This window comes from Thunnus maccoyii, chromosome 20 (genome assembly GCF_910596095.1).
Source record: "Thunnus maccoyii chromosome 20, fThuMac1.1, whole genome shotgun sequence".
Classification (NCBI taxonomy): Eukaryota; Metazoa; Chordata; class Actinopteri; order Scombriformes; family Scombridae; genus Thunnus; species Thunnus maccoyii.
Genome location: NC_056552.1, coordinates 2,360,481 through 2,383,275, shown reverse-complemented (window position 1 = coordinate 2,383,275; position 22,795 = coordinate 2,360,481). Strand labels below are relative to the sequence as shown.

Genomic DNA, 22,795 nt, shown 5'->3' with positions numbered 1-22,795 from the left:
GACCAACAGAGTATTAAAATGTAATACTCTGTGTGTGTGACTCATCATCATCTTACATTATCCCAAATGTTTCCAACAATTTTCAAACCCAGAGAAATCTCTACTTTTAAGGCTTTTTAAAGGCATCCGTTTCATTTAGTCGCTTGTTGATGGCGTCATACCCCCTCTACCATGCGTCGGTGTTGTGGTTGTCAAAACTCTGTCAAAAATTGATGTTTTATCCAGTTTTAAGCCACATTTTTACAATAAACCTTTCAGATCTCGGTCGTTTTAAATATATCTTTTAACCAGATTAAGTTATCAGAGAAACGAGCTGAGCAAACGTTAGCAGCAGCTCGGCTAACAGCCCGTCCAGACGTCCTGCGCCTGCCGAACACCGTCGAAGAAACACTGATTTTAAACGAGAAACTGCTTCATTCAGCATTTTTACTGGTTTTAATCAATGTGTTCATTTGTTTTGGATGGAAGCGTGCAAACAATCCAAGCTGCACGGACCGCTGCAGTTCTAAAAGACAACTGATGTAAAGCAACCTTGAGATTTTCACAGTAGCAGGGGCACAAATGCCACGGTGGCTGTAGGGCGTACACGGTCCTACCCTGGTCACCAATAATTGCTTGTAATTGTTGCACATTTGATAAATAGAGACCTTAAACTTTGATATGTTGCCATTTATGTATAGATACTGAGACATGTAAAGCTAAAATGTTATGAGTTTAGTCATTTACAGAAAGTCTGCAGCCATCTGTGAAACTGCCAAGAACTGATTTATGATTTGTTTGGATCCAAACCAACAATGAACTGATCTACTAACAAGTATTGTGTGTGTATCTAAAGCCTGATATATCTTATTCCTCCGTTGTTGTTCCAGAAACTATTAAAAACACGTCAGTGAGTCACAGCGCTGCACTGGGTCACATGTTCCTTCATCATGAAGAAAAACGGCTCCAAAGACTAATAACAGCATCACGTTTTCAGTCTCTGGAGAGTAGTTCTGTGTGAGGCAGACGCTACTGAGCATGTGCAGGAACATGTTCTGTTTACAGCTTCACTCGCTTGTTGAGCTTCATATCAAAACCTCTGGACCTGAGCAGCAGGTGCGTGTTGAAGATCTCACCTGCTCTCTGTCGAAGATGTCCAGAAGATGCTCCAGTCCCACGTTCTTAAAGAACTGACAGATACGGAGCTCAACTCCTGGAACACACACACACACACACACACACACACACACACACACACACACACACGTACGTTATAATCTGATGACGTGTTGTGAATATTTTCCTTGTTCATCTTGTTGTTTAGTTTTTCCGTTCCATCCTCAGAACTCACCTTCCTCTTTCCTCTCAGCGCCCAGCGACCTCTCAGCAGCCAACAGCAGCGCCGACATCTCAGGAAACTCTGAGGAAGATGAAGACGAGGAGTTTGAAGCATTAGCAGCGGTGGTGTCGCTGATGGTCGTAGCTGCTGCTGTGGTGGCAACAAGCCCAGAGGAGGAGGAGGAGGAGGAGGAGGAAGTGGAGGAAGAGGGGAGGAGAGGAGGGGCAGGGCAGGAAGAAGAGGAAGAGGAGGAGGAGGAGGAGGAGGAGAGGAGGGGTGGGACCACGGCGACGGGCTGAGAACCAGACGCCGACGCCGGCACGCTGATGACCTGAGGTTTATAACAGCTGGGGAGCGCAGAGGGAGGCATGGCTGCTGTTAGCAAAGCCCGAACATCATCAGCCTGCAGGAGGAAGAGGAGGAGGAAGAGGAGGGAAAAAAGGAGGAAGAGGAAAAGAGGAGGAGGAGGAGACAATTTAAAGGACACAAGAAGGAAGAGAGGAGGGAGACAAGGAGAAGAAAGGAAGAAAGAGAGAAGGAAGACGAAGTGGAGGAGGAGGAGGAAATAAGGAGAAGGAGATGAAGAGGACACAAGGAGGAGGAGGAGGACAAAGAAAGAGGTGGAGAGGAGGAAGACAAGGAAAAGAGGAGCAGAAAGAAGATGGAGGAAGTAGAGGAGGAAGAGGGAAGAAAGGGTGGAGGAGGAGGAAATAAAGAGAAGAAGATAATGAAAAGGACATGAGGAGGAGGAGGAGAGGAAGAGGAAATGAGTTAGAGGGGAGGAGGTGGGGAGGAAAAGAGGAGGAAGACAAGGAGAAGAAGAGGAGGACATAAGGAGGAGGAGGAGGAGGAGGCCAGAGAGAGAAGAGAAATAACAAGATAAAAAAGAGGAGTAAGAGGAGGTGAAGAAGAAAGAAAAATGGAGTCTGTGTTTCATTTTCAGGTGGCGTGAGACGGACCGTGACCAGATCCAGCGGCGAGTGTCCTTCCTGGTTTTGGAGGGCGGGGTCGGCGCCGTGAGCCAATAGGAGGGCGCACAGCTGGGTGCGGCCCTTCTGAGCGGCCTCGTGGAGCGGAGTGAACGCCCACTTATCGGTGGCGTTGACGCAGGCGTCGTACTTGATGAGCAGCGCCGCCACGTCCACGTGCTGAACACAAAACACGACACGAGAGAGAGAAAGAACGAGTTTGTTTAATATGTTCATCTTCACCAAGAGCTCCCTTACTTCTGGAGGTTGTTGGTGCTGCATGCAGCCTGAAAAGGAAGCCTGCAGACAAAATTCAGGGCTTAAAAATCGTCTTCTTCTTCTCTGAATGTTTTGGGGGTAAAAATCTGCATTTTTTAAGTTAATAATCTACTAAAAAGACACTTAAATCAAGCGTGTAAATCCTGGAAACCTGTGAGAGAAACCAGGACACTGAGGCGTGTAAACACCTGACGTCATGTGTTGCAGGTGTGTCTTCATGTCAGGTTACCGTCCCGTAGTAAATAATGATCAACACGCTCAAACTGAGGGAAACTCTGATTTCACTGATGCATAATGGAGACGTTAAAGCTCGATGTTCTTATGTTGTTACGTTACGTTTGGAAATAAAATATATTTATAATCGTCCTGAACGGCTTCACTCAGAGGTGGAGTGAAAAGCCGACAGCGTATTATTATTATTATATACACTTCATGTTATATTAATGTAAGACTGTCATCATCTGCACAACTGTGAAACCATCACATTGTTACATGAACACCATTATTTGTAATTGACATTTGAACACTACATGTACAGTTTATACTGTTTTTATTCTGAGAACTTTTACACATACAACTGAACAGCTCTTTCTTTTTTATTTCACATTTTGACTGTAATTTTTTTATTTATATGGTTAAATCACTTTTCTTTGTGGTATTTTTCTCTTTATCTTCTATTTCTGACTGTTGTGTATTATAGTGCTGCACTTTGTTCACATAAAAAGTGACATAAACTGTTGTGTCTTGAGTGAAAAAGGAGAGTTAGAATCTCCTTTATCGCCTCCACACAGCTGATCGATCACATCGTGGTTTCCATCAGCGTTCAGAGTCCAGAAACCAGAAACCGTAATCAATCAATCAATCAATCTGTACAGAAGAGAGTCTGAGATGTTGACATCTGATCAGAAACTTTACTGTTATGATCATGTAAACAGATGAAAACCAGGATCTAATGTTCATGTAAACATATTTAATGTAAAGTTTCATCTTTCATTTAAACGTCAATAAAAGAAAATTTGAGAAGTTTTCATTCATCAGATTTTTGACTCTTATCTAAAATCCTTTAGGCTGCTGCAGTCTATAAAATTTTAAATAAACTAGACTAAGAGTATGATGCTGTACTCCTGCAGAGCGGCGCTTTGATGCTTTTTTAAGAATAAAACATAAAACGCCACTTTTATTAAAAAAAGGAAAGTTGGAGAGCAGGTTATGATGCACAGGACTGCTGAACCCGACGTCTCCCACATGAACAGCTAGAAGACGTTATAACTGACCGGTCTGATCTGATCTGTGTGTTTTATTCTGTAGCAGCGACTGCAGATTTATCAACATCCTGCTGCCTTCAAATGCTGCAGGAATTTCCTGAACTGAAGGAGAAACTTCAACAGATCACCTGTAAAGTTTAATATATACAGACGACTTTACTGACATTCCTGCTTCAACCATGTTTAACGTTATTTTTTCAAACACCAGACATGTTTTAAGAAATATAAAAAAAATACTCTGCATTTTCTGACATGGTCTGCAAATGAACATCGTCTGGTGAAAACATCACTGCCTGGTCTGAAATCAGCATCCGGACTCACACAGTCTGCTCTTCTTTAACCTTTCTGCACTTCTTTCTTAGCTTATGGTTTTTCTTATGCACTTGTCTCTTCCTGACGTTTCTTACTTGATATATTAAAACTATAATAACTTCTGTCTAGCGTCGTCTCTCATTACACTTGTACTCTGACAGCTACTTGACAGTTTATACGACAGCCAGTTAAAATCATTAGAACGACATCTGCACCTTCTCCCTCATTAAAAATCCAGAATCTCTGAATAAATATTTTTTTAATTTCTAAAGTTTTCCTGCAGGACATCACATGTTTCCTCCTTCACTGTAAAGTTCAGTCTCAGTGTTTGTGCAACTGGAGGCTTCAAGTTTCCACATCACACTTGTGTAAGTTGAATACTGGACCACGATTGGCTCCAAACTAGTTGTGATGTCACAAATTTTCAACGAGCTCCGAGAAACTTTCCACCTTCAGCAGATTACTTCAAATAATTTACTTACATTTTAAGCTTTATTTCATCATTGCTGCACATTTGCTGCAAGTATTCAGTTTGTTCTGACTGATAAACAGACGTCTTTTCTCAGATCAACCTGAACAAAGTGCTGCCGGAGTCTGAACTATAAAACCTTTAATGTTGCTGCAGCTACCAGCAAACATTCTGCTGCATCAGCAGATATTTTGTTGGGAAAAGAAACAACGAGGAACGTTGTGTCTGAACGTTTCACTCACAAATACGTTAATAAACAACATTTTCTCATTATGTTGAGAGAAAACGTTTCTATCTGAACGTATTTGCTGTTGCAGTTTAGTCGTATATGAACATAATTTCTGTGCACCGACGTTACCAGACGAGCAAAGAGAACTTCAGGATCAGATCTGAGAGCTGTTCGTGCTCGTCGCTGCACCGCCGCAAAAATACAGTCAGAAAATGAGAGAAATAAGAGATCGGACGGTAGAGCGATGAGAGGATGAGCTGAGAGAGGAGAGTGGAGGTGGAGATGATCTCTTTAGTCTCAATCAACTGATCTGAATGGACAAGAGCCATTTCTCTGCTTATTACTGTGTGTGTGTCCACTTTCTGTCTCTTCAATCAGCAGCTCATCAATCAGAGGACATGAGTGTGTGTGTGTGTGTGTATGCGTGTGTGTGTGTGTGTGTGTGTGTGTGTGTGTGTAAAAGATGAATCAATCAAGACAAAGTCAGTTAAGTTAAAGCAGCTCAAACAAAATCAGACACTGGACTGTTCTTACTGGACAATATGGCCACAAAATACTATGTCAAGTCCTCAGTGAGTCAACATTTGTCCACAGTTTGGTTCAGTGGAGCCTTTGTTGAGGTTTGGAAGCATTTTCTTTTCCAGTCGCTCGCTGAATCTATTCAGGATTAACAAAATAATCCAAACTCAAAGTCTTCTTTTAAGCTTTTTCTGGAGATTTATGGTGGAAGAAGTACTCAGATCCATATTTAACACAACTGATATGTAGTGGAGTGAGAGTATAAAGTGACATCAGATGGAAATACTCAGTTCCTTTCTACATGTCACAGTTTTCACTGGTCAATAAAGTTTGTTTTCTTTAAATTGGACATTACAGTGTGTGTGTGTGTGTGTGTGTATGTGTGTGTGTGTATGTGTGTGTGTGTGTGTGTGTGTGTGTGTGTGTGTGTATGTGTGTGTGTGTGTGTGCGCGTGTGTGTGTGTGTGAGTGTGTGTGTGTGCGCGTGTGTGTGTGTGTGAGTGTGTGTGTGTGTGAGTGTGTGTTATCCCCTCCTCACCCCGTAGGAGGCAGCGTTGTGCAGAGGGATCAGTCCTCCTTTATCCTGAGAGTTGACTTCAGCTCCGTGCTGCAGCAGATACTCTGCCACCTCCAGGTTGTTGTAGCCCGCTGACACACACACACACACACACACACACACACACACACACACACACACACACACACTGAAAGTTAACATTTTGAAAGATAATATTTTGTTATTTAATTCCAGACTGAACCAAAATTAAATGTGAGGTGAATTAGAGATAATGTAGAGTAACTGAATATCTGTTATTTTATTTTAATTATCTTAAGGAGAATAAATATTGCAAAGTTTATTATGAAGGAATTTGTGACAGTAGAGAGTTGCAGGAAACACGAGGAGAGAAAAACAGGTCAAAACCGATATTTGAGATTAAAATATATCAGCTGATAGTTTTGATTTTCATGAATAATATAACAAACATTTTTGGTCCCTTAAATTTGTTTCTTAAATCCTAAAATCTATATTTTTGTGATACTTATGTCTGATCTGTCAGTGTGTAATATGTTTGGTTCGTAGTGATGAACCTACAGAGAATTATCAGAGACTCTGCAGCTCCTCTCGGCTTTACGGAGCTTTATAGTGAGTTTCAGCTCATTGTTTATCTGTCCAGCTGCAACTTTACTGTTCTGGTTCACTCTCAGCGTCTCATAGCGTCGTTTTCAGAGATAAAAAGCTGTGAAAAGTCACTGAACACTACCTGCTCAACACCAAACAGCAGACAGACACAGTTAGCTGTAGACTAGCTGGTGAACATAGTGGAGCATTTAGCAGCTAAAGAGCCAGATATTTCCCTCAGGAGTTGGTGGAGACCAAAAACAGAGCTAAAAGAGAGTGATTATTGGACTTACATTCACCAGGTGGACATAAACACGACTCCAAATGAATGATAATGTTGCTCGGTAACTGCTGGATGTGGAAATAAGCAACTAGTTTGTTTTAAAACATCAGTTAATGCAGGTTTAAAGTGATGAAGAGAAGCTGATGAATAGTTTTAGTTATTGTGCTTTTTGAACCGTTTTGATTGTTGTTATTTTCTTTTTTTAATTGTTTCACTTATTTTCTGATCTTTACATTCGGCTTGTTTTGTTTTTTCTTATTTTATTGATCAGTGTGATTTTAAATATCTGTTGTTGTTTTGGAGCCCAGAAAGACACGTTGTGGATCAGAGTAAAGACGTCGGTACCGGCGAGGTGCAGCGGCGTCGAGTGTCTCCCTTGTGTGTCTCTACAGTTGACGTTGTCCTGCGTGCAGAGTTTCTTCACTCGAGCCAGGCAGCCCTTCTTGGCGGCGTCCAGCAGGGCGGCGTCGCCCCGCAGCAGGTCCTGGATGTCCGTGTCGGCGTCCTTCACCAGATCCAGAGGAGTGTTACCGTCCCGGTTCTTCCGGGTCGGGTCGGCGCCGTGCTGGAGACGTGAAACATGACGAAACATTACTGAGAGCTTTGTGTTTGAGCCTCAGCTGTTTCTGATCAGCTGACTGTGTGTGTGTGTGTGTGTGTGTGTGTGTGTGTGTACCTGCAGCAGGAGTTTACAGATGTCATATTTGCCCTTGGCGGCAGCTTCGTGCAGCGGAGTGAACTTCCAGAGGTCGGCCACGTTGACCACGGCGCCGTGAAGCACCAACAGCTCTGCGACCTCATAGTGACCGTACGAACAGGCGTTATGGAGAGGAACCAGACCTCTGACAGAGAGACGGGACAGATGTTAAATCTGCTGTTTCAGCTCAGTTTCATTATCTAAACTGTTAATTAATACAGAGAAATAAGAGATAAAATAAATAATATAAAGCAGAATGATTCGTCTCCCGTCTCACCCTTTATCCTTGGCATGTACGTCGGCTCCGTGCTGCAGCAGGAACTGGACCACAGCCAGCCGGTTGTAGCCGGCGGCGAAGTGCAGCGGCGTTGACTGTCGACCCTCCACGTCCCTGCAGTTCACGTTCTGCACCGTGCAAAGTTTCTAAAGAGGGAACAAAAACAGTGTTGGAAGAAGAACTCAGATCCTTCAGTTCAGTTCTTGAGTAAATGTATTTAGTTACTTTCCACCACTGCTGCCAGATGATCAGTGATGAAATCATCTGTTCTCTGTCACAACATTCGGTTTCATTCATATCTGTTGTGGAGCTCCAACATGGTGTGAAAACATAAACTACCTTGACAGTTTCCAGATCTCCTGATTTGGAGGCTTCCAGCAGCTGTCGGTCGACTTCAGAGTTCCCGATCAGAACTGCTTCTGCTGAGAGACAAACAGACAAACGATGAAACTCTGTAGAAGATCTGAGAGACGTCTTTGGTTGGTGACACAACGTGAAATAAATGTGACCACAGCTGGATTAAAATAAGATCTATGTACTTTATTCTTTACTTTGCAGCGTTACAGATGTTTTACTGTAGCAACCAAATAAACAGGAAGTTGTTATTATTGTTGTTTGTGTTTGTCAGACTGAATTATTAGTCACTGTTTACTGGAACCACATTTCAGCTGCTTCGACTTCATGTTTCAGTATTTTAACTGTTTGAAATGTTTCAGCAGCGAGTAAACTTAATCATTTCTGTTTCCTCTTTGACTTGTCAGCTTTTATTAGAACCAGTAGAAAATTATAAAATAAATATATAATAAAAATAATAAATATTAAGTATGTGGACAGCTGAACGTTGCAGCTGTATGTGATAGCTGAACCATTTTTTTTTCCCCATAATTGATTAATGGATTAATTATTTTATCTATAAAATGTCAGAAAATAGTATAAAATGCTGGTTATAATTTTCCACAGTCAATAGTTACATCTTCAAATATCTTATTTTGAACAGATTCAGTTTTATAGCTGCAACAATTAAACGATTAATCGATTAGTCAATCGTCTGAAAATTAATTAGCAACTATTTTTATAATCAATTAATTGTTTTTTAAGCAAAAACGTGATGCTTCCTGCTTCTCTAATGTGAAGATTTGCTGTTTTTCTTTGTCTTACGTGACAGTTAATTGAATATATGAACATTTTAGACTGTTGGTCGGACAAAACAAGCAAACTGAGGAATTTTTCACTACTTTTTAACATTTCATGGACTCGAGGATTAACCGACTTATTGAGAAAATAATCTGCAGATGAATTGATAATGAAAATAATCGTTAGTTGCAGCTTTATTCAGTTCACAAAGAAAAGCATTAAATCATCACATCGGGCCTTTCTGCTTAAAAAGTGACTAAAATGATTATTTGATTATCATAATAGTTGCAGCTTTTTCATTCAAACTAACAGGACAAAAACCTGGAAAAACAGGCGTGTCCATTTACTTTTGGCCGTATAATGTAAACGCTTCCTTATCGAACAGAGGAAGCTCACTAATAATAAAGATTCTGAAGGGGTTTAAAGTTTCGACCGACGTACCGATCACCGCCGCGCCTCGCAGCATCTCCTGCATGCCGTCGTTTCCCATCTGTGAGGCCGAGAGTCCCTGCAGCGACGTGAGCAGCGGGTCGCAGCCGGCGCTCAGCAGCTGTCTGCAGGTCTGCAGGTGTCCGCAGCGAGCGGCTCGATGCAGCGGCGTCTGACCGAGGTGATCGACCGCGTTCACCTGGAGGATAACAGGAGGCGAGATGAGTCTGTTTACATTTATTCAAGTACTGAACTTAAGTATAATGTTGAGGTACTTGTACTTTCCTTGAGTATTTCCATGTGATGCTACTTTATACTTTCTACTCCACTACATTTATTTAACAGCTTTAGTTACTTTTCACATGAAGATTTGACACGATGGATAATATAACAAGCTTTCAGGATGTTTGATGTCACGTGTTGAAGGTCGCTGACCTTTGCCTCGTGTTTGACCAACACCTCGATGACGTCGCTGTGGGCCTTCTCCGACGCCAGGTGGAGGGCGGTCTGCAGGCTGAGGGAGCAGTGACATCACACTTGTAAAACGTCATCAGCCTGAGTACCGTCTCACAGTCTGCAGCTCATCCAACAGTCTAAATGCATTTCACACCGACCAGCAGTAACGGTGGAGATCTTCAGCTAAAAGCTGATATATTTTTTAAATCGTAGAACTCTTTTTATGTCACTTTGTTAAAGTTTTAACCATTTAGATTCCCAATATGTGTTCAGTTTATACCAACTGTCTGATCTCTGGTCATTTATTGCTGGTTCTGATGTTTCTGTGTTTTGATATTTAATATCAGACAAATGTTGGTTTCATATATTAAATCTAATATTTGTTAAAGTGAAGCTTCATGTTTTTACTGGACAGAACAACAGTGCTGCTCTGTGGACTTTCAGCTTCTTATATGTACAAATATCAACACATTTCAATAAAAATATACAAATGTAAATATATCAAAATGAACAGATCGGTCTGTATGACATTTTTGCAACATTTTAAACTGAATATCTTGACAAAATGAGACATTTGAAGACGTCACATTGGCTTTAATCACGACTGACATTACAGGCTCATATAACACACAGTGACTGTCTTCAGTTTTAGATACTTTTCTACTTTGTTCGTCTGTAAATTAAAACAAAATGAAATCTTCTCACTCTTTAGTCTTCTCGTTGACGTTGGCGCCCTTCCTCAGCAGGAGTTCACACACCTGCTTCCTCTTCGGGTACGGAGAGGCCGACGCACAATGCTGCACAAGACACACACACACACACACACACACACACACACACACACACACACACACACACACACACACACACACACACACGCACACACATTTTTTCACAGCTGGCCAGAAATACCTCATTAAAAAAATCACAACTACTCAAATAACTCTCCTTCCTCAGCAGCATGTCATGCGGCTAAAATAAAACTTATCTAATATTTCTGTTTTTAGTGTCCTTTAATAAAAACTCAATTTCCCATCAGCCCACAGATGGCTGCAGCTGGATGTAGCGTCTCACCAGTGCGGTCTCCTGGGTCTGTGGGTGTTTGAAGCTGATCGTCTCCAGACTCAGATGTTTCTTCACTCGAACCACGTCGGCCTCTCTGGCCGCCTGGAGCAGACTGTGACCTCTGAACTCATCTGACAGGGGTCAAAGGTCAAAGACTCATGAATACAACACCAGAGTCAATAACATGTCCATGTGCAGCTCTGACAGGCAGGTAGACATTAGAGATGATGTTGTTGCAGACTGATCTGTCCAATCACAGGTAAAAACCACCAATAATAATAATAATAATAATAATAATAATAATAATATGAGAGTTCAGCTCTGCTGCTGTCCATGTCAGTATCACTCTCAATGACCTTCCTTCATGTTTTTATTATTCATTTATGTCTTTATTTTTATTTGTATTATTTGTTTTGTTTGTTTATTTTATACATATATAAACACTATTTTTATTTTATTTTTACACTACATAATATATTGTGACTTCATTTATTGTAGAGATTATTTACATATGTGCAGAAATATGTTTCCTATTCTGGGAAAGTGGTCTCAGACTTTTGGACCCTACTGTATATCTTTTTTATTTTTAAAATTTATTTTATATAATTTTAATATATTATTATTATTATTATTTTATGTATATTTATTATTATTATTTTATGAAAGGCACTTTTTAAATATCTGGTTTTGATAAGAGCCAAATAAATTAAAGCAGCGATGAACGGGCCCTCGCACCTCCGTGCACGTCGGGCCGCGGTGCAGTCGAAGGTCTTCTGTGACGGGCATGTAGATGTCTTCAGACCCGGCTGTTTTCAGACAGAGCCAGAAGGAGATAAACATCACTTCCTTTGTCCACTGTTTTTCCTGCTGCTGGAACTGCTTCACTGAAATTTCGTAGGGGGCGCTATTCAGCCAGTTTACATCACTGATGGAATATTGTCATGTAGACGTGTTCAGACCGAGAGTCTTATCAAACATGTAAAGTTTGGTGCAGACTGGAGCATTTACAATAAAGTTATAGTAACTTCCTCTGTCATAGTGAAACAAATCAAATCTCAACGGTATGAGGATGAGAATTTTCTGCAGGGTGAAACATGTCTGTCTCGCTCACACCTGTGTCATCAAAATCACGCAAGTTTCGTGCCCATAAAAACATTCACAGATCTAAAAGTGTAGGTTCACATCATAAAGTATTAATGCATGTATCAAATACATGACTTACACACTCTGATCTATGTGCACAACATACAAAATATAGTCTACAAAGCTGACATGTTAACACTAGGGGTGCAACGGATCACAAAACTCACGGTTCGGATCGTATCACGGATTTGAGTCATGGATCGGATCATTTTTAGGGTTTTTATTTCTGCCTCCAACTTGAATCAGTCTACCTAAAATTTATGAGCTTTCCTCCTGTCTTTGTTCTCAGGAGAGTGAAACATGTTGAGCCTCATCAATAATTCAGACACCACTCAGTCTTTTCAGTAACTAGACGCATTATCTCTCCTCGTTTCAGCTAAATCAGACCAGCGGAGCAGCAGATACGACCTTTCAGAGTAAACATCAGAAACACAGAGTTTGGAGACTCGCTGGTGAAGAAAGTGGAACATGAAGCAGCTAAAGATCAACATATTTCTCTCAGAGATAAAAGGAGAGTGACACACAAAAAAACAACACTAAATGAAATAAAATCAGGACGTACAGGCGAGTCGTTCTTTCAGCTGCGAGGTGGGAGCGAGGTCGATGGAGCTTTTGTTGTGGCAGTTGAGGAAGTTTGGGTCGGCGCCGTAGCTCAGCAGGAGGGAACACACCTGCAAACAAACACACAAACACACAAACACACAAACAAACAAACAAACACATAAACACACAGGAACAGTCACACACAGCAGTGTGTACAGCAGCTAGTTTGTTTTTTATAGTTATATCTGCAGTAACACTATAATTTCATAGTATTTCTGAATGTAGTTTTGATTTAATACAGAAAATAAGCTGATATTCATGTGATTTTGCCTTTTCCACTTTTAAACCACACATACTGTAACCAGGACAGAGTATTGTTTAACAAGGGTGAAAACTGATGGAGCAGAATTAGAGATATTGTCTTTTTTATTCCACCTGATGCCTACGTTACCCACAATGCAACATGACCGGCAATAGTTCACTCAGAGTTTGGGGTGTGTTATGCTAGTAGCGGCTAATGTAGCCTGGAGCTGCTAGTCTGAATTATTGAAGCTCTGAGACGCTTCATGAGTCAATTTGTGAATGAAAAATCTGTGTTTATCCTGAAGATGTGTGACTCTACTTTGTGAAAGTGCAGAGAAAAAAAAAGAAAGAAGAAGAGAAAGTTGAATGTGTGTTGTTAACTGCACATGAAAAAGTTTGCATCACGACTGCGAGACTTACTGGAGGCAATTAAAAAACTCCCTCCAGATCCCGTTCAGACGTCAAGACTCCTGCTGATTTTAAAATGAGACTGAAAACAGCTTCAACACTCCTGCTGCTGTTTAATTAGCCGACGCAAAGTGGGAATTATACAGTAGAGGAAGAAGTACTCAGATCCTTTACTGCAGTAAAACTACCAATACAGCAATGTAGAAATACTCCTTTACAAGTAAAAGTACTGCATGAACAGTCCTCCTACAGTAAAAGTATATAAGTATTATGAGCTTAACGTAGTTAAAGTATTGCAGTAAAAGTACATAAGTATTATGAGCTTGATGTAGTTAAAGTATTGCAGTAAAAGTACATAAGTATTATGAGCTTGATGTAGTTAAAGTATTGCAGTAAAAGTAGTGGTTTGGTCCCTCTGACTGATATATTATTATATATGACATCATTAGATTATTAATAGTGAAGCATCAGTGTTAGAGCAGCATGTTACTGTTGTAGCTGCTGGAGGTGGAGCTAGTTTACACTACTTTATATACAGTTAGCTAGTTTAGTCCAGTGGTTCCCAACCTAGGGGTGGGGCCCCTCCAAAGGGTCAGCAGATAAATCTGAGGGGTGGTGAGATGATTAATGGGAGAGGAAAGAAGAAAAAACAAAGTTCTGATACACAAATCTGTTTTCAGTTTTTGGACTTTTTCTCTAATCTTTGATTTTTGCTGAAATATTGGATCATTTGAACATTTATTGAAATGAAAGCATGTGAGAAGTTTAGAGGGAAAAATCACTATTTGGTGGAGCTGTTAACAACTCATAGACATGTGAAATGTGACCCCGACTACACACTGCTTTTTGTAAGACGTCAAAAGACAAAAAGGTTGGAAACCACTGGTTTCATCTTTAACAATGTGTTGTATTTTAAAAGCTTGTTATATTATCCATTGTGTCAAATCTTCATCTGAAAAGTAACTAAAGCTGTCAAATAAATGTAGTGGAGTAGAAAGTACAATATTTCCCTCTGAAATGTAGAAAGTAGCATCACATGAAATACTCAAGTAAAGTACAAGTACCTCAAAACTGGACTGAAGTACAGTAGTTGAGTAAATGTACTTCGGGAATTATAATTGTTTTGTACCTCAGTACGATTCTTGGAAGCAGCCTCATGAAGAGGAGTGAACTGCCACAGGTCCATGGCGTTAACACAAGCTCCATGCTGAACAGAGACAGAAACAGACAGGAAATGTCAGTTTAAAGCAGGAGACTCAGTAATCAGTGACATAAAGTCAGTGTAGCTCCACCTGTTGGCCATTCTGAGTAACTGTGACGTATTAATCAAATTTACAACATGAGATAACTTCCTCTCCTGTTAATTTTGCCATGTTTCACTAATCAAAACAAACTCCATACTTGCAGAGGTGTTTATGCACAAATACACAGAAACTGATTCATCTAAATCTCACACACACACACCGCAAAATTTAGTTCCTGTACAAATAAACAAGTGAAGTCAGTTTAGCTGCTGAAGCCCAAAATAACAAACCTTTAACAGGAAAAAACATGACTTCAGTAGATGTTACAGTGGAGAAACAGAATCACTTCCTGTCTGGCTTCAGTAACGCAACACAATCTCTCATTCAGTGTTTCTTTCATCAGTCTTTCCGTCTTCTGAAGCAGAATCCAGAAGTTTCAGTTTGACTTCGGCTCTTTATATGAAGAAAACTGAAGGTATAATTACCTTCACCAGCAGCTCCGTGACTTCATAGTGACCGTATGAGCAGGCGTTATGAAGAGGAACCAGATCCCTGAAACACAGAGTACGTCACACAGTACTGTTACTGCAGTACTTCTACTTCTAATACTGCTACTGCTAATATACTGGCAGTCTGTGCAGATTCTGGTGCAAGTCTGGATTACCAACCAGGCCCAAAAAAGCCCAAGTTTACTCCAGATCATCTGGGTCGACATATGTTCAGGAATCACAAGTGAGTTCTAAATGAGCAGCTCTGAAGTCCAGTCTGAGCTCTCATTTGTTGTAAAGTTGTGTTTTTAATCAAACTGCACACAGAAAACTGAGGGACAGGTACATTATTTTCTTTAATAATCTATTGTTTGATCAGTGTATAAAATGTTGCCTGAGTGAACATAGTTAAACGACTTGTTTTGTCTGATCAACAGTCAAAAACACAAAGATGTTGAGTTCAGTATCATGGAAAACTGGAAAACCAGCAAATATTCACATGTGAGAAGCTGCTACTAATTAAAGTTTGACAGTTTTGCTTAAAAAAATCAATTAAATAATTAATCATCTAATCATTTCAGCATTTAATAGGAGCCCAACAACCAACGTTTACCTATATGAGGTTAATCCAGCCACGTTCTGGTGCTGCAATCAAAAACTAGTGTAATCAGACATATTAAAGGTCAATAAACGTATATATATATAACAACAGCATATATAATAGCAGCGTCTCACCCCTTGTCCTTGGCGTGCACATCAGCGCCGTGCTGCAGCAACAGCTGGACCGTCTTGACGCGGTTGTATCCCGCCGCCAGGTGTAACGGTGTCGACTGAAACAACGAGACAACTGATGATTACGGTCCAGTCGCACTCGATAACGAATCCAGATACAACGAACTGCTGCAAACTGATTCTCTGCACGAAATGACACAAATGTGCCAGAACGCAACCGAGCGCGGCGACTCCACCGCTACCAGAGAGGAAGTAAAACATTTCTAACATCTTGCTGGTTCAAACCTGTTAGTCAGATGCAGCAACTAGATATTATTTAACTTTATATATATTATTATTATTAATGATTTAATAGTGGATGCCAGGATGTTTTTTCATACAATTAAACCGTCGGTCTTTAGGTCAGTTTGCATTTGTACCACTTAGAGCAGAAGCTGCATGTTTATCAACCATTTATTAACTTAACTATCACCTACTTATCCATTAATATGTATAATTTTAAACTTTTATCTGTTTTTAGCAAAAATATTTCAACATTTATCAGCTACTTTAAACTGTTGGATCAATCACTTGTAGCATTTACAACAATTTCTCCATGACTTGTGATGATTTTGACCATTTCTTCATTACATTTAGCTATTATGTAATAATAATAATAACTATTTCTAACAGTTTATCCATTGATTTTAGCTATTTCAGTCATTTATCCATAACTTTCTATTTCAGCTGAATAATTTCAACTCCTCCAACTATTTATCCTTTATGTTTATTTAACTATATCACCCATTTAACCTTGATGTTTAACAATTTCAACCAATGATCACTTACTTTAATCTATTTCTCCAGTTTAACCATTTAAACTCCTCTGCTCCGACCATTTATCTCTTACTTTTAGCTATTTGAATCATTTATTCATTACTTTTCAAACATTTATCAGTTACTTTACATTATTTAAACTATATCAATCACTTCTACCTATTTCAACCTCTTGTATTCATTACTTTTAACAATTTCCACCAATAATAATTTACTTTTAACCATCTCAGCTGTTTGTTCTTTAAACTGTTTCAACGTCTCTCTTTATTCTAATATTGTTATCAAATGTTATAACTGACTCAATATGTGGATATACTTTTTAAATCAAATGGTAAATTCTATTTTATTAGATTAGTTGAGCTACAGTCTTTATAAATATACCTGGTTGTGATTCACTGATGTGTGACAATGCAGTAAAATTGATTTTAAGTGTATTATCACACCAAAAGACACAAACAAGACTCAAAAAACACAATTTACCGTCTTTGTTTGGCCAATGAATGTAGAGAAATATGTTTCTGTGAATCAAATGTCATCATCAAGACAAAAACACAAAACAAACTGCGTCTTACTTTCCGTCCATCGCTGGCGTGACAGTTGACGTTGAGCGGCGTCAGCAGAGCCTTCAGCTTCTCCTCGTTGCCGCTCCTGTCGGGACATCAGAGTTCAATAATAATATCTAGAACTGCAGCTAATTTAATTACTGATCACTTTACCAACAACAATCTCAATTAACTGAGTAGATATAGTAGATTTATAGAATGTTAGAAAATAATGAGAAAATGTCCATCACATCTTCACATTAGAGCAGCTGGAACCAGTGATTATATATATATATATATATATATATATATATATATATATATATATATATATATATCAGTAAATAATTAAAGTGGTTTTCAGTTGATGGACTAATAGTTGCAGCTCTAATAACATCGGACCTTTCAGGCTTCAACTTCAACCAGTAAACAAGAATCTGAAGGAGTTTGTTGTTGTGTGTCTGTAGATTCGTTCACTATAATGATATTAACACGACTGTACCTCGCACTTTCCAGAAGATCATCTTTTCTGTATTCACCTGAACAGAAACAAACAAAAAAATCACACAAAAATGTTTATGTTAGAAAAATTGAAGCATTTCCTTTGTGAGAGTTCAGACGAGTTGTTTTTCTTCAGTTCTGTATAATCGACGTGAACGACGGCAAAAAGCAACATCAGAAGAATTAACGAATAATATGAATAATAAACAGATGATGTGATAATGTAGGACTTGCGTGTCCATCGTCACTTGAAACCTGCAGCTCTTCTTTCCAGTAAATGTGGCTCTGAGAGAGAGAGAGAGAGAGAGAGAGAGAGAGAGAGAGAGAGAGAGAGAGAGAGAGAGAGAGACCTCACCGGTCAGTACTGCTTTGGCGGACGGTTCTGCCAGATCCAGAGCGGTTCGACCGTCTGTGTTCCTGATGGTCGGCTCGGCACCGTGCTGCAACAACACTACACACACACACACACACACATATTAGTAATGAAATAATGAAATACAGTTGTTGCTTTTTCATATACATCTGAAAATAAAAACTAAGCTACCGTTAGTTAGCTGTGAAATAACGGTACCAATGAAGAAGAGCGTTCTAGGTGTCTTTACAGGCTGCATCATTGATGGATTTTGCAATAATTTTTTAGGGAAACAAAATGCAATGCAAATGATTGTTATTAAGGTTATAAGCGTTGAGCAGAAGTATGTTGAATCATCATCATTATAGCAGTTATATTGTATGTACAACTCACAGAGACTTATGACTGATGTATGGGCACAAAGTATGTCAGTGTGTTTGTATTAAACTTTGCTATTTTTAAAAAATAACCTCAAGAAAGGATCAAGAAATAAGGGTGTAAAGTGGCAAGAAAAACTTTAAAAAAAAAAAATTAAAAAGCCAGAAGAAGAATTGGAAATTATGGTGTAAAATAAACCTGAACAGCTTTAAAAAAATAAAAAGGACATGTCTGGATAAAGAAAGCATGTCCAGACATGTCCAGACATGTCCAGACCCAAACAACACCTGTTTTTAGGATTTTTAGGTCTGTAACAGGTGATGTAAAGAGATTATAATGGTGTAATTGGTCAGTATGAAGAGGTTGGACAATAGGTGTGATCTATACAAGCCAGAACAGTATAAAAGAAGGAGCACTGCTTCAGTGCACCTCAGAGTGAGTTTGGTGAACCTTGTGTGAACTGTTCTCCTTTTTTGCCGCCATTAAAGAACATTTTGCTGCTCTGAACTCTGACTCCTGATGATTTTTTTTGACACCAAAGAGAAGTTTTTTCTTATTACGATAGAGGGAGGTTCACCTCTTCTTCTGGTCAGTTTCATTATTTATTAGAGAATTATGCTTTTATAACATCTAACTGTGCACAAGTTGAGACTCTCATTTACTTCCTCTCACTGTAGAGAGCTGAAGTCACGACATCACATCCAGCGTTTCTTTCATTGGTCTTTCTGAAAAAATGCAGCTGCTGTCAGACATTTAAACCTTTGTTATTTTAACAAATTAAACAACAGAAGAAGACTACAGCTCCTATTAAAACAACTACAGCGCAGGTACTAAGCTCACCATGACTTAGTTTTGTCCACATCCATGAACCTCCCTGATGCTTTCTTCTTCTAAAGTCACTGTTGGCTGTTTGTGGCTCTAATCTTACCTCACGAGGCAGCTGGATTCACAAGATCACAACAACACCAGATCAAGAATCCATCTTGTCAGGTTTCAAGTTACACGCTTGTGTCCAAACCACCGATGGTTTGGACACCTGCCAAATATTTGTTCCAAGGACGTTTTCTCAGATGGTTCTATGTAACAAACCATCTGGTGCGTCAGGTTAGCTGTAATCTGTGCTATGAAATAAACGTACACAGCGTTCGCTCCTCTGTGAACTCACCGCCACCCCTCTACTGGCTCACTGACTCCTCTGTCGAGCCGTGACATTTAGACCGCAAACATCTAGGACTTATGGGAAACGATGTTCGTTAAAGGCCGCTGTAAAACATAAATACTGAATAAACGATAATATTAGATGGTTTTTCAGAAAATTCTTGTCATTATCTGAACATATGAAACGAGACACACGACATACTGTTGAGAAAGGTTCTGATTTTTACTTATTAGCAGAATAACAAAGAGATTTTTAATGAGGTTTTCCTGCTTCTGGAGAATCTGGAAGCTCCGGTTTGACTTCAGCTCTCTAAAACAACACAGTTGCAGCTCTATGGTGTCGTTCTTCCCTCCTGTTCTGTACTCAAGGACATTTTTCAGGTATTTCTGCCTCTGTTAGTGTTTGTAGGTGTTTGTGTTTGTACCTATACACACGTCGATCTTGCCCTTAATAGCAGCCTCGTGAAGCGGAGTGTAGTTCCAGTTGTCTCTGGCGTTTGCGTCCGCCCCGTGATGGAGCAACAAGCTCACCACCTGAGGGAAAAATACACTTTTTTTTATGGAAACCATGTGAGACGTTTAGAGGGAAAAATCACTATCTCAAAATTGCATTTAAGTACAGTACTCGAGTAAATGTACTTAGTTACTTTCCACCACTGTGTGTACCTCAGCGTGGCCGAAGGAGCAGGCGTTGTGGAGGGATATCAGCCCTCCGTCGTCCCTGGCGTGGACGTTGGCTCCTCTCTGGAGGAGGAAGTCCACCACGTCTTTACGACCGAAACCTGATAACACAGAGACGGTTAACAGAGTGATTCTCAGAAGCCAGAAATCATTCAGTTTATTATTCATACTGTCTGAACCCCTCAGACGTCTTTGTGTCTCGTTCTGTTCCATCGCAATAAATTATTCAGTAAGTTTACAGTAAAGCAGAGCGCTGCGAGGTTTCACAGGGAGGAAGCAGTGAAATGATAAAACCATTAATGTAGAGAAGTACTGATAGCAGCCTCCTCTGAATGTAGGAGTGTGTTTAATTAACTCTCTGAAAAATGACTTTGGTGTTGTTTGAAATAAAAGTGAAATTCTTCGAGTACATTCTGCCTCTGTGAAAATGAAATCCTTTAAAACATCTCTCCTTCACAGATGTTTAAATATGTAATTTTACCGCTGTTGACTCTGAATGTTGTCAGATAATAAAAACTGGATTTAGTTGTAGATTCATGTGAGTGTTTCTCACCTGCAGCAAAGTGCAGCGGTGTGGACTTCCTCCCCGCTGTGTCCCGGCTGTTCACGTTCTCCGCCGTCACCAGTTTACGAACTCGCTCCAGGTCTCCGCTCCGACAGGCCTCGAAAAGCTCCCTGTTGGCCTCTCCGGCTCCCTCCAACACCTCCGCCACCACGGGCCCCGGGGACACGGCTCCGCCCCCGAGACCGGACACTCCCGAACACCTCCGTCCGGACGACATGGACAGCGGCGAGCGGCCTCGTCGCAGTTTCAGACTGCCGGCTCGGGAGAGTTTGGAGTGCGAGCAGCAAGCAGCTGAACCCCAGAAACCTGCAGCCACCGAAGCCATGAAGAAGAAGAAGAACGAGCCCCCGACGCTGCAGGGAGGCAGGAAACAAGGGATTAAAATAACCACAGTGACCCTGAAAACTTAACTTCTGGATGACATGAACTGTTGTTCTTTATTTCCTTCATTTATAGGCTTCTGGTTGTGATGTCACAAATCCTGCAGGTACGCCCAGGTGTTAAACTGAGATTTAAGGTGAGCTCCTTCTTCAACAGATGGATGTGAAAACAAACAGAGAGGGAAAAATACATCCAAGTCAAGTAACAAGAAGAAAAAAATCATTCTTGAGTGAAGGGAGACGATAAAAAACAGACTTGATAAGAAGGATATTGCAGTTGTTACAGCTGTCAGATAAATGTAGAGTAGAAATATAAAACAGCATCAAATGAAAATACTCAAGTAAGTACAAGAACCACCAAATTATAATAAACTACAATACTTAATTAACTTACTTTCCACCACTGATATTATTGCCATTTGAAAGAGATGAAGAAAAAACACCATGAGGCTGCAACTACTGATTATTCTCATCAACAATTAATCTGCAGATTATTTATTTAATTAATCGGTTGATCGTTTGGTCTATAAAACATCAGAAAACTGATACAAATGTCCGTCCTAATATCCTGAATCCCAGTGTAACATCTGGAAATGTTTTGTCTGTTCAACACTCAAAAACCAAAAAATATTCAATATATTTTCATTTAAGATCAAGAAGCTGGAACCATTAAATGTCATTTTGGCCTCAAAAATTTTTCGAATTATGAGAATAATTGTTGATTAATTTTCTGTCTAATCGATTAATCGTTGCAGCTATTTAAGACACAATAACATGAACATGTAGTGAAATGTACGTAATACCTTCCCTACAGTATATTAAAATGACAGGAGTATTACAGATGCATATAAAATATCACATAAACATGAAGCTTCTTAATTACATTATATGTAAAAATGTAACAGAGACACAGTGATTGCACATATGAAGAAGCACTAATACGCCACCTATCCGGAAGATTATAGAAACCTGCTGCAGGAAGAAAAAAAGAAAATCACCATTAAACATATAAATTCATTTCATTCATTCATCTTGTAAGAATTCAGCCGCACAAAAGGCGTCAGTGAACTCACCGCGGGGCCGCAGACGCCCTGAGAGACCCTGCAGTAACGTTACGGGGATGTTATGGGAATATTATCGGCTGTTAATTGGCCGCCGCTGCATTAAATCTTCCCCGGCTGACTGCAGACCGGCTCCGGTCCTCCATCCTCCTCCTCCCCCGCCTCTAGGAGCGGGTTCTCGGCGGGGGGAAGGCTGGCAGGTTGATCCGGGTGCAGAGAGGAGAGAAAGAGAAGGGGGGGTAACAATAAATAAACGGATCTGATGAACCTGCTGACGGAGGGAGGAAGACCGCAGTCCGGAACAGCCACAGAGGAAGGCTTCATTTGTCTTCCTGGTTCCGCCCGGGCGGGTGGAGCTTCTGCTGTTTCTCTTCATACACTGAAAACACATAATATGATCATTTTTATAGAATCGTTTTGATATGTTTGCTTTAAACTACTAAGTGTGTCCTCACATGAATCTCCTAACCGGATTATTTTAAATGTCTGTCTGTCTTTTCTTTGTTGAAACATAAAGAAACTTAAAAACCAACGAGGAAATCTTTAAGGAAGCACAATGTGTTCACCAAAGAAGGAGAAATTGGAGGCCTTATCTCATGATTATCAGATAATTGTTGTTTTCATTGGTGAACTCAATGTGCTTCTGTAAAACTTGGATCAAGATTCCCGAAAATCTGAAA

At 40.0% G+C, this 22,795-nt stretch overlaps 1 protein-coding gene across 2 annotated transcripts in view; it reads right to left on the bottom strand.

The window, feature by feature from the left end:
* Positions 1–22,404, bottom strand: part of LOC121887182 (poly [ADP-ribose] polymerase tankyrase-2-like) — a 34,595-nt gene extending 12,191 nt beyond the window's left edge. The window contains exons 1-23 of one of the 2 annotated variants that reach the window (XM_042397811.1): positions 22,128–22,404; positions 20,663–21,027; positions 20,095–20,210; positions 19,854–19,962; positions 17,896–17,991; positions 17,542–17,578; positions 17,070–17,145; positions 15,685–15,779; positions 14,947–15,013; positions 14,347–14,424; positions 12,526–12,634; positions 10,830–10,951; positions 10,461–10,552; positions 9,735–9,813; positions 9,312–9,498; positions 8,076–8,158; positions 7,737–7,882; positions 7,439–7,604; positions 7,108–7,327; positions 5,898–6,007; positions 2,278–2,466; positions 1,331–1,721; positions 1,116–1,192 (exon numbers count right to left, since the gene is read on the bottom strand). In XM_042397811.1, the coding sequence (XP_042253745.1) occupies positions 1,116–1,192; positions 1,331–1,721; positions 2,278–2,466; positions 5,898–6,007; positions 7,108–7,327; positions 7,439–7,604; positions 7,737–7,882; positions 8,076–8,158; positions 9,312–9,498; positions 9,735–9,813; positions 10,461–10,552; positions 10,830–10,951; positions 12,526–12,634; positions 14,347–14,424; positions 14,947–15,013; positions 15,685–15,779; positions 17,070–17,145; positions 17,542–17,578; positions 17,896–17,991; positions 19,854–19,962; positions 20,095–20,210; positions 20,663–20,999 (2,982 nt within the window). In that variant the 5' untranslated portion in view covers positions 21,000–21,027; positions 22,128–22,404. The remainder of the gene's footprint in view (positions 1–1,115; positions 1,193–1,330; positions 1,722–2,277; positions 2,467–5,897; positions 6,008–7,107; positions 7,328–7,438; positions 7,605–7,736; positions 7,883–8,075; positions 8,159–9,311; positions 9,499–9,734; positions 9,814–10,460; positions 10,553–10,829; positions 10,952–12,525; positions 12,635–14,346; positions 14,425–14,946; positions 15,014–15,684; positions 15,780–17,069; positions 17,146–17,541; positions 17,579–17,895; positions 17,992–19,853; positions 19,963–20,094; positions 20,211–20,662; positions 21,028–22,127) is intronic. The other variant, XM_042397812.1, reaches the window with a different exon arrangement.
* Between the last annotated feature and the right edge of the window lie 391 nt (positions 22,405–22,795).